Below are 11,934 nucleotides of genomic sequence, written 5' to 3'. Positions count from 1 at the left end.
TGAATTCCTTTGCCATTCTGGCAGCTTTTGCCATGGACACTGGCTTGGCATTCTTGACCAGTGTGTCTAAGGGTTCGTTCATTCCTCGAATGAACCTGGCCATGAGTTGCTCTTCATCTAGAGGTGGTTGAATACTTCAAGAGAAGAGCAAATGCCTCGTGATATTCTTCGATGGTTTTGCTCCCCTCATTTAGCTCTAAGAATTCATTAATTTTGGTTTCTGAAAACCCAAGGGGACAAAATCTCTTCCTCAAATAGGTTTTATGATCGTTCCATGATTGGGTATTCCTGTCCAGATGGTTGGTGTCACAATGGTTCCTCCATGCTACCCTGGCTGTTTCCACAATTTTTAGCCTGGCAAGAGCCATTTTGCTGCGCTTATTGTAGCATGTGACATCAAAATACTCTTCCATAGCTTCCACCGATTTCTCCACAGCCTCGCCCAGGTTCTCCCCTTCTCCTTTGAAGGGTCCTAGCTGAGTTCTGTGAAGAGCCTTGCGAATGTCGGGGTCAAGCTCTTCTTCTTTAGAGAGAGGATCTGGCTAATAGCCATGGTTTCCTTGCCTCATGATTTTGCCAAAAATGATATATTATTAAATTTTGATTTTGATATCGTCCACGAGATCCTAAGACTTAAGAGGTTTGAAAATAATTTCTTAAACAAGATAAATGATCTTATCGGAGATCTATGACATATGTCCGGCAACAGATTTTACTTCATCAATTCGTCCATAAACAATCACTTATACAACAGGGAATTTTTCCATAAAACATTTCTTTAGTTATAGAGAAAGGTTGTAATATGTACATAGAGCAGCTCGGCTCCAGAAGTCAAAATCTCCTCAGGAGATGCATAAGACGACGGTACTGGGTTATAGACATGTCCTGATACAAATATTCCCTTACTGCCAAGGGAGGTACTATCTGCTCCTTAGGAATAAAGCGACTCAGGAGTCTGTAGATTTGGCAGGAAAGTCTAAAATTTTGAGGAGTTGAGTGATATAAAATAACACCATGTATCACTTTCAGCTTCATCTGAATAATGGTCAATGAGAGATTCTGCCTTAGCATTGCACGCTGGTCGCAAGAGGCATGGACATACTACCCTGTAAACCACTTGTGCTGCCATCTCTCCTCCGTTGGGTCAGGGAAATATAGATCCTCGAAATGGCCTGCGAGTCTGGCTCGGCTCATTCGAGTTGTAGCAGAAGAGATGAGATGCTCGAAGGCAAACGCAGTCATGTCTTGTGGCTGGGTGAGGACGGGAACACCAGATACGTGTAGAACTTCCATCTATAAAAACAATTTATTTGATTAAAAATTCTTTATTAATGAAGTTTATGGAATGAAAATACATGTAAATGCTTTTTCAGGGTTTTTATTTATCAATTTCTGATAAGAATTCCTTTGTCATTATCTTTCAACAAAGCTCTGATACTAGCTGTGAGATCCCCGCCCCTCCTCGGCAGTGCCCCCTCTGAGGGTGATGGCAGCGGAAGCAGTGTCAGCCTCTCGCGCGGGGCAGGGAATCCACACTCTGGGCCTCACGTGCGGATGTCCGGACGAGAGACTAGCCCAGGTGGTTCCTCCGAAACCGAGCCCGAAAAAACTCCCCTCGCCCGAAAGTCACGGGCGATTACACCATGGGAAAATCTTCTAACGGGGGAATTACTCTAATGAGTCAAAGTCTTAACTAATTAAACTGATCTAACCGAACCTGAAGTCACATGGTCAGATCAAGAAGAGACTTGCACTTGGTCCATGGAATCATCGCTTTTTTCCTCCTTTAGCGAGGGATAGTCGTTGATCCCCTCGCACAGAACAAGGTCTTCTCAGGACTTAATCTAACTAACGTAACTAAATGCATCTTAATTGTTTCGCAGGAATCCTCCGATCCAGCCACCCGACCATTGTATTGGTGGGATTCCTTTATAAAGATTTGGTTGTTTTTTGCTCGGGTTCCTAGGAAAAGAGTTCCTAGGCCCCGTAGCCAGCGATTCATGTAAAAATTAAGGTGGGCATACCACGTACACACCCAATATGAAATTATCATTTATAACAGATTCGGTTGGCTTTAAAACAATCCTTCAATAGAAATCATAATATTACTGATCATCATCCTCCAAAATTCTGATTTCATTGTATTACGAAATGTGTCCTCTGGACTCTCCCTTGAAGACCAGCTGGCCAACCAACGAGATCCAGTATCAAAATTTGATTCACAAAAATCTTTTCTTTTAGTCCATCTGAATCTTCCTCGACGCACGCATGGGTGTCCTAGAGCAACCGCGAGCCCGTGCATCACCTGGTCAGAACCCTGTAGGATCCTCCTTAGGTGTCCTAGCACTTCACTCAGGGAGGACCGCTTCGTCATTCCTCGCCCATCATACCGGAAGTGCGCCATTTTAACCATACCGAGACTGGTCAAGACCTCGACATGCTTTGCCGCCGTGAGCGACATCCCCCAACGACTCCCCGCCAGCTGTTGCACAACGAACCTCCTCTTAGTAAAACACATGCCAAATGCTTCCTCTAGCATTCTGGCGTAAAACACTCCTTTAAATGAAAAACAGAGGTTCCAATGCAAGCAAAATTCCCAGTTTGAGATTGGTTCCACAAAAACCCCTTTTTCCATAATTCCCAGTTTCATAATAAGAATCCTTGATCTCTCATCAGGGTAATCTACCCATCTTTTGACTGATTGTCTAACTAGATTCTTGGTGATTTCGGTCAAAGGAAAACTAGTTTAGTATAACGGTAGTCTATTCTTTATATTTAGAAACTGGAATCAGTCACACGAAGTTTTTGCTTGATTCAGATCGAGAGATGGACAAGTAGGTTTATTGTCCGTCCCTCTCATAGTCTAACCAAAATCATTCGGTTTAGTTCAACAAGGATTTTCTTCAGATAAACATCTACTTTTGGGTAAATACCAATTTATTGATTTAGCCACATAAAATATCTAAAGATATTCTTTCTACCATTTATTTTCCCACCTTAATTCCCTAGGTATAATTATGGTGAAAATTCATCTTTTGACACCTAAAATTGGTTCTTTAGCCTTGCATTTTATGTCTATCGGGATTCATCTTAACCACATAAACAACTTGCCTCTTTTTGACCCCTTTTAATAATTTAGAAGCCTTGACTAATTGTAGCATTGGGGATCCAAAAATTCTAGTTCCTTGAAATTCATTTCCGTGAAGGTCAAGGAAAGAGATGGTTCCTTTGTGACAATGAATATCAGCTTGATTCTTATGGAGCCAATCCATTTCAAGGATTCCATTAGAGACTCCAAAGGGTAGGACTCTGAACTTGCACTCTGTTACGTTTTCATCTAGACTAAACTGAATAAGGTCTCTCTCAAGGTGTGTGAGAAGAATCTTTCTACTGGCCAATTCCACTTGCATAGGTTTCCCTGATTTTTGATTTAGGACTTACGCAGACGTCCTGGGGAAATAAAAGAATGAGTGCTGCCTGAATCATCAAAAGCTTGAATTTCTTACCTTGGTACTATGCTGGAGTCCATTCCCCTGCTCTATTGCTGCATAGATCTATCCTTTTTCTTCCTCCACTTCATCAGCTATAGTGACTACTCTAGCTGCTACAGTCTAAGGTGGAGCTCTCTCTCTTTGGTTGTTCCAATTTTGGGAGAGAGTTCGGAGACTACTTTGCATGGAGGCTGCAGGCTGAGCTGGCACTCTTCTGGGGTTACCCTGATTTTGGCACGAGGGGACCCGGATTGGACTGATATGAAGGAGTCTGTCTCTGAATTCTGGGACCCTGGCTTCCTTGGCCCACAGAAGGAGATGGACAATCCTTGAGCTGGTGCCCAAACCCCTGACATCCGAAGCACCTGTTCTCAACTCGAAGCTCTTCCCTTTGCATTCTTGAGAGAGCCGGGGTTCCTAAGAAAGTACTTTGAGGGAAAGGTCTTCCTTCATTCCTGAAACTTCTCGTCTCCAGATTCTGGTTAGGACCTTGGTGTCTCTTTGGAGGCGGAAGGTTGGAAGAACTTCCCGGTGTCTGAAATATTTTGAAAGATGAGGGAGCTGGCTTTGGCGGGACTTTCACAATGAAAGCTTTGGTGAAGTCCTTTGCCATTCTTACAGCTTCTGCCATGGACACTAGCTTGGCATTCTTGACCAGTGTGTCTAAGGGTTTGTTCATTCCCCGACGAATGAACCTGGCCATGAGTTGCTCTTCATCTAAAGGTGGTGAATACTTGAGGAGAAGAGAAATTGCCTGGTGAATGAGTTGCTCTTTATCTAAAGGTGGTGAATACTTGAGGAGAAGAGAAATTGCCTGGTGATATTCTTCAATGGTTTTGCTCCCCAAATTTAACTCAAAGAATTCATTAATTTTGGTTTCTAAAAACCTAGGGAGACAAAATCTCTTCCTCAAATAGGTTTTAAGATCGTTTTAGGACTGGGTATTCCTGTCCATATGGTTGGTGTCACAATGGTTTCTCCATGCCACCTTCGTTGTTTCCATAATTTTCAGCCTGGCAAGAGCCATTTTGCTCCGCTCATTGTAGCATGTGACATCAAAATACTCTTCCATAGCTTCCACCCATTTCTCCACATCTCGCCCAGGTTCTCCCCTTCTCCTTTGAAGGGTCTTGGGGCTGAGTTCTCTGAAGAGCCTTGCGAACGTCGAGGTCAAGCTCTTCTTCTTCAAAGAGAGGGTCTGGCTAACGGCCACGGTTTCCTCGCCTCATGATTCTGCCAAAAATGATATATTATTAAATTTTATTTTGATATCATCCACGAGATCCTAAGACTTAAGAGGTTCAAAAATAATTTCTTAAACAAGATAAATGATCTTATTGGAGATCTATGACATATGTCCGATAACAGATTTTACTTCATCAATTTGTCCATAATTAATCACTTATATAACAGGGAATTTTTCCATAAAACATTTCTTTAGTTATAGAAAGGTTGCAATATGTACATAGAGCAGCTCGGCTCCAGAAGTCAAAATCTCCTCGGGAGATGCAGAAGACGACGGTACTGGGCTATAAACATGCCCTGATACAAATATTCCCTTACTGCCAAGGGAGCTACTATCTTCTCCTTAAGAATAAAGTGACTAAGGAGTCTATATATTTGGTAGGAAAGTCTGAAATTTTGAGGAGTTGTGATATAAAATAACACCATGTATCATTTCTAGCTTCATTAAAATCATGGTCAATGAGAGATTCTACCTCAGCATCGCATGCTGGTCGTCGTAAGAGGCCTGGACATACTGCCCTGCAAACCACTTGTGCTGCTGTCTCTCCGCTGGGTCAGGGAAATATAGATCCTTGAAATGGCCTGCGAGTCTGGCTCAGCTCGTTCGAGTTGTAGCGGAAGAGATGAGATACTCGAAGGCAAACGCAGTCATGTCTTGTGATTGGGTAAGGTCGAGAACACCAGATAAGTGTGGAACTTCCATCTATAAAAATAATTTCTTTGATTAAAAATTCTTCTCATTAATGAAGTTTACGGAACGAAAATACAATATGTAAATGCTCTTTCTGGGTTTTTATTATCAATTTCTGATAAGAGTTTGTTTGTCCTTATTAGCTTTCAACAAAGCTCTGATACCAGCTGTGAGACCCTCGCCCCTCCTCCGCGGTGCTCCCCCCGAGGGCGCTGGCAGCAGCGGAAGCAGCGTCAGCCTCTCGCGCGGGGCAGGGAATCCACACTTGGGGCCTTACCCGCGGATGTCTGGACGAGAGACTAGCCCGGGCGGTTCCTCCGAAACCGAGCCCGGAAAAACTCCCCTCGCCCGGAAGGCACCGCCGGTGATTCCACCATGGGAAAATCTTCTAAAGAGGGAATTACTCTAACGAGTCAAAGTCTTAACTAATTAAACTGATTTGATCGAACATGAAGTCACATGGTCAGATCAAGAAGAGACTTGCACTTGGTGCATGGAATCACCGCTTTTTTTCTCCTTTAAACGAGGCACAGTCGTTGATCCCCTCCCACAGAACAAGGTCTTCTCAGGACTTAATCTAACTAACGTAACTAATCGCATCTTAATTATTTCGCAGGAATCCTCCGATCCAGCTCCAACCGGCCCATGAGTTAGCCAACCATTGTATTGGTGGGATTCCTTTATAAAGATTTGGTTGTGTTTTGCCCGGGTTCCTAGGAAAAGAGTTCCCAGGCCCCCTACTGATCATCATCCTCCAAAATTCTGAGTCCATTTTATTACAAAATGTGTCCTCTAGACTCTCCATTGAAGACCGGCTGGCCAACCAACGAGATCTAGTATCAAAATTTGATTCACAAAAATCTTTCCTTTTAGTCCATCCAAATCTTCCTCGATGCACGCATGGGTGTCCTAGCAACCGCGAGCCCGTGCATCACCTGGTTAGAACCCTCTACGATCCTCCTTAGGTGTCCTAGCACTTCACTCAGGGACCGCTTCGTCGGTCCTTGTCCATCGTACTCGAAGCGCACCATTTTAACCGTACCGAGGCTGGTCAAGACCTCGGAAGGCTTTGTCGCTCGCGGGTGACATCCCCACGAGCGGTTGCAACGAACCTCCTCTTAGTAAAACACATGCCAAATGCTTTCTCCAGCATTCTGGCGTAAAACAGTCCTTTAAATGAAAAACAGAGGTTCCAATGCAAGTAAAATTCCCAGTTTGAGATTGGTTCCACAAAACCCCTTTTTCCATAATTCCCAGTTTCATAATGAGAATCCTTGATCTCTCATCAAGGTAATCTACCCATCATTTGACTGATTGTCCAACTAGATTCTTGGTGATTTCGGTCAAAGGAAAACTAGTTTAGTTCAACGGTAGTCTATTCTTTATATTTAGAAACTGGAATCGGTCACGAAGTTTTTTCTTAATTCAGATCGAGAGATGGACAAGTAGGTTTACTGTCCGTCCCTCTCGTAGTCTAACCAAAATCATTCGGTTTAGTTCAACAAAGATTTTCTTCAGATAAACATCTACTTTTTGGTAAATACCAATTTAGTGATTTAGCCACGTAAAATATCTAAAGATATTTTTTCTACCATTTAATTTCTCAACCTTAATTCCCTAGGTAGAATTATGGTGAAAATTCATCTTCTGACACCTAAAATTAATTCAAATCTTTCTTTTCTTAAATATCATAAAAATTTTCTTTTAACTAAATACCAATATCTTTTTTTTAAATAAGCTTGAAATTCCTCTTTTTCTCATTTAATGAGTGCTATCCAAATGTCATGGAAATTCCTCTTTTATCATAACTTAAATCTATCTAAAATTTCTCTTTAAGTTAAATAAAAATATTAAATATTCCAATATACCAAGAATTCTTCTCTTTCCATTTAAATGCTTGAATTCCAAATATGATGGTCTATTCATTTATAAAATAAATTTAAATAAAATTTCTCTTAAAAATTACATGAAAATATCCATTAATCCTAATATGACAACAATTCCACTTTTCCCATTTAAATGATTGAATTTCAAATATGATGGAAATTCCTCTTTTATCATTTAAATTTTTTCTATGCATAAAAATAATTTTAACTAAAATTTTTCTTAAAATTGAATAAAAATGTCCATTAATCCAAATATGATAAGAATTCCACTTTTTTCATTTAAATGATTGAAGTCCAATTATGATGGGAATTTCTCTTTTATCATTTAAATTTTTCCTATGCATAAAATAATTTATCTAAAATTCTTCTTTAATTTTAAATAAAATATCCATTATTTTAATATTCCAAATTTTCTTTGTCTCCATTGAAATACATGGATCTCCATTATCATGGGAATTCCTTTTTCATCATAAAAATAAAATTACTAAATTTTTTTCTTTTTCTCTAATTAACTATTTATGCATAAATATTAAAAATTAATTTTCATGGATATGATGAGAATTATTCATTTAACATAGGATGACTAATCCTAGAATATGGTAGGAAGTCCTCTTTTCACATTATGCATAAAAATGATTTATGTGTTAATTTTTTTTAAATTTTGCCATAGCTCTGCGTGCTATTACTGATAATTTTCAATAATTTTGAAAAACATAAAGTTTAGTAATATAATATGATAGAATAACTATCATTTGGACCAATATCCAATTTATGGACTTAATCCCTAAGTTTATCATAATTTAAGTAACATAAATGCATTAAAAAGCCACTTCTTTGGCCTCTAGGTTGACTAGCATAGAGTTTGCTTTTAGAATTAAGAATTGCTCCATATGAGAAGCATCATTTGAATAGAAAATCGGTCATAAGAATGACCATTTTTTGGAGGAGAGAGAGATATGCTTAAAAAACATTCTAATTAAGCATAAATGTAAACTTTATGTGATTAATAATTAAAATTCATTAAAGAGCTTGATTTACATACTACTAGCACCTATGGGTGCAAGTTTCAAGGGAATTGGTTTCTGTCCTGCACTTTGTTTTAGCATCAAAGGCATAACCGGGAAAAGTCCCTCTGGCCGTGACGCCATCAAGACAAAGGAGGGGGCCCCCCTCTTCTCGGCATTGTAAACAATACAGATTAAAAGAAAAGCAAGAGAGAGATAAGGCTGGGCGAAACCTTAGACAGTCAGAGAGCTCCGTACATCTCAGCTCCATCCGTTCTGTATTATTGCCTTCAAAGAAATAGCATCCATATTAGATCCTTATATGAATGAGAAGGATTCATCAACTCCAAGAATTCCCAAAATATGCAATTTTGAGATGGACCTAAGTTTTTTTAGGAACGCATTAAAGAACTCTTCTCTAATGAACGTTGTTTTTTTTTTCTCGAAATTCTGGAGGGAATGTAGCCGTGTTGCAAGCTACACCACGCACACACACAACCCCACAGTGTCACAGCTCGAACCCACAACTCTTGGTTGGGGTGGGTCGTGATGAGCTAAGCCACTCGGGCAAGTGGCCGCTGGCACACCGCCACATTTTCAAACGGTCATTATGCTTATGTCCACATCTTTGACAATGGTGAGAAAGTTGCTAAAAGCATACATGGCTTGGGATATATATAAACCACCTGGACCAAGTGGTTTGGTAATGTGTAGGGCTAGTTCATGAAAGATATAAATGCGCTTCATTTTATGTTCTTTGCACATAACATCACTATTAAGACATTACTAGAGAAGAACATTGTATTAAGGACACTACTATAGAGAGAGAGAGAGAGAGAGAGAGAGAGAGAGAGCTACACATTGTATGGCTAGGCAGCTTTGAAAATGGTTGTACATGTACGATTATAATAGTAATAGGTTGTGAACAACTTTGGAAGTACCATTGTTGAGAATGCTTCATACTGGGAAGCCCAAGGCAAGGAATGCAATGGATGCTACGAGGGCTGTTTGGCATGCATCTACTATTTGTAATCTTCTCTGGTTTTAATATAAGCAAAACCAACGAATGCTGCATGTGCTTGTGTGTACCATTTGTAATCTTCTCTGATTTTGATCTAAATGAGCAACGCAATGATCTTCCCATATTCACCCAGAAAGGGAAGATCCTGTGCAAGTGTACTCTTATCGTTTTGTATACAAGGCTGCCAAGTTCCAAAGGGAGCAGTGGCAGCTGGTGATACTGATGATACCTTTCTGTGAAGATTGTTAGGTATGCCACCGATGTTTCATGTACATGGTCTTTGGCATACTACTTGTAACATTCTTTGGTTTTAATGTAAGCAAGAATAACCTTTTTGCCTACACAGTAAGAATTTTAAGTACACAAGATGTGCAATCAAGACGTTCTTATTAGTATGTTTACATGAGCGATGCATCCACTAGCTCTTATGGCACCCTGAGAAGTATATAACATGAGGGTAGCAAAAACCTCAACATGGACTATCCCGAGGATTATTTTACATGAGAGTAGCAAAAATCTCAATGTGGAATCTCAAGCTTTTCTAAAACAGTAAAAGCATCACTACGGCCGGGTGTGATGTGTTGAATGAAAAGTGATGGGGGTGAAAAACCATCCCCCCCCCCCCCCCCCTCAAAAAAAAAAAGAACGAGTAAAAGCTTATGCACATCTGTGTGCCATCCCATAGACAAGTAGCAGTCTTGTCTGAGGTACATTACACACTGAGAATCCGCACAAAACTTAACATGGGAGCAGTTCTTGTAGAGAAAAGACATCATCCAGCTCTTCTAGCCTAACCTCTTCTCCCACAAAGCTAATGATGCTCGATGGGAAAGATGATGACTCTTGCTGTGTTTTCCTTCTACTACAATGGCCCTCTGCGGTGTCATCTGTCCTTCCTGGACTCTTCTTCTTCCTTGCTTCATCTTCTTTCTCTAACAAAGGCGCCACAATCTCAATGGCAAAGTTGAGCAGAGCTCTCGCCCCTCTCATCTTAAGGGCTGCCTTGTCATAGGCCATGGCAGCTTCCTCAGCAGTGTCAAAGGTCCCTAGCCACACTCTAGCTCCTTGCCTCGCCGAGTCTCTGATTTCAGCCGCATACTTGCCCCAAGGTCGACGCCTTACCCCACGAAAATGCTTCTTTCCAGATGTCTCGGAAAGCTCTGGCATGGCATCTAATGAGCTAAAAGGGGTAAGCTTCAAGGTGGAAGCTTGCTTTGGTACATCCATGGCAACTGTTTGCTTTGAATCTGCGATGGCTAGGGTTTGGCCATCACTGTGACCGGGAGTCTGTGGAAGCCACCCTGTCTTGCTTGCTTCTTTGAGCATGCCGTACAACACCATGTCATCTGAATCGTTCTCATTTAATGGGAAGCCAGAGCTGGGGTCAGAGAAGCATGACCTCAAAGAGGTCGGGGTAGCTTCAGAGCAGGGCAATTTCCATGGGCTAGAAAGCTTGGGAGAGTTCTGCAGACAAGCCTGTGCAGCGTCAACTCGAGCAAAAGAGAGGCGGGCCAGGGGCCTGATTCTGCGACAACCACTGCCTGTGTGCTGCTGGGTTGAAGCTTGCTGGCCCCGGTTTTCCTCCATTTCTAGGGTTAGACCTTGTTGGTTGTTGTCTGCTAAAATTTCTAGGGTTTCGCCAAACAGCTTGGTTCTCAGAATGGCATGGCCTAACCCCTCGGGGAAACCTTCCCACCCCGACTCCACATACTCTTCTTCTCGCGATGCTTCTGATGCCTCTATCTCCTGCTGCTGCTGCTGCTGCTGCTGCTGCTGCTTGGTGTTGTTCCATAGCTGGCCACAGAAGGAAAGCGCCTCAGGGTTACCGGCCAGGGCCTCCTCCCTCACAACCTGGCCCATTTTATGCAAGATGGAGCTCCCAACCTTCTTCTGCTTGAGGTTTCTGATGATATCGACGCCGCGGAGACGTTTGCGAGCACGGGGGGTGGTCGAGAGAGCACCCGGGGCAGTATGAGAAGAAGAGAAAAAAGCAGAGCTGGAACAGGTAGCAGAGGCGGAGGCAATTGATGAAGAGGAGGAAGAGGAGGAGGACTCATCAGAGGGGGAAAGGAGGGCGAGAGGGGAGGTGGGAGAGGAGGGGGAGAAATCCATATCCGATAGTCACAGAGGCAAAGACACAGAGAGAGAGAGAGAGCGAGAGAGAGAGGACAAGGGTCTGTGTGTGAAACTCTCCTTTATAAGGGAAAGGTCTTGACCTTAGGCCATCTAAAGTGGACTAGGACGGTGGACCGGTGACCACCAACTGCCAGATAATCGCTGACGTCATTTGGTTGACCTTGTGCAACACCACATGTTTTTCTCCCACAAAGTGTATGCATGCCATTTTAATTTTTCATGCATGCCCCTCTCCCCTTATTATTAACCCATTTGTAAAATGTTTTCCATCAACTTCTTGTACGTTGTGTCTTTTCAATCTTTAAATTTTCCCCACGCTTGATTCTTTTTTTCCGCATTTTCATCTTTATAGTGCTCCACACGTCTCCAACCTCCAAAATTCAAATTCCACCCCAACCTCCTCGAACTTCCTCTTCCAGAATCACCAAATTCGTGCCACGTGGCAGCTTTGTGAAACTCT

At 41.8% G+C, this 11,934-nt stretch overlaps 1 protein-coding gene across 1 annotated transcript; it reads right to left on the bottom strand.

Moving 5' to 3' along the window:
- Positions 1-9,708: 9,708 nt before the first annotated feature.
- LOC147637812 (uncharacterized) lies at positions 9,709-11,503 on the bottom strand. Its single transcript, XM_086799643.1, has one exon. It carries the CDS (start codon positions 11,448-11,450, stop codon positions 10,077-10,079), a length of 1,374 nt encoding a protein of 457 aa, XP_086655769.1. The 5' UTR covers positions 11,451-11,503; the 3' UTR covers positions 9,709-10,076.
- Between the last annotated feature and the right edge of the window lie 431 nt (positions 11,504-11,934).

This window comes from Cibotium barometz, chromosome 6 (assembly GCF_041138505.1).
Source record: "Cibotium barometz isolate CiBa-2024 chromosome 6, ASM4113850v1, whole genome shotgun sequence".
In the NCBI taxonomy this organism is placed as follows: Eukaryota; Viridiplantae; Streptophyta; class Polypodiopsida; order Cyatheales; family Cibotiaceae; genus Cibotium; species Cibotium barometz.
The sequence above is the reverse complement of the archived record's forward strand: the minus strand, read 5'-3'. Positions and strand labels throughout refer to the sequence as shown.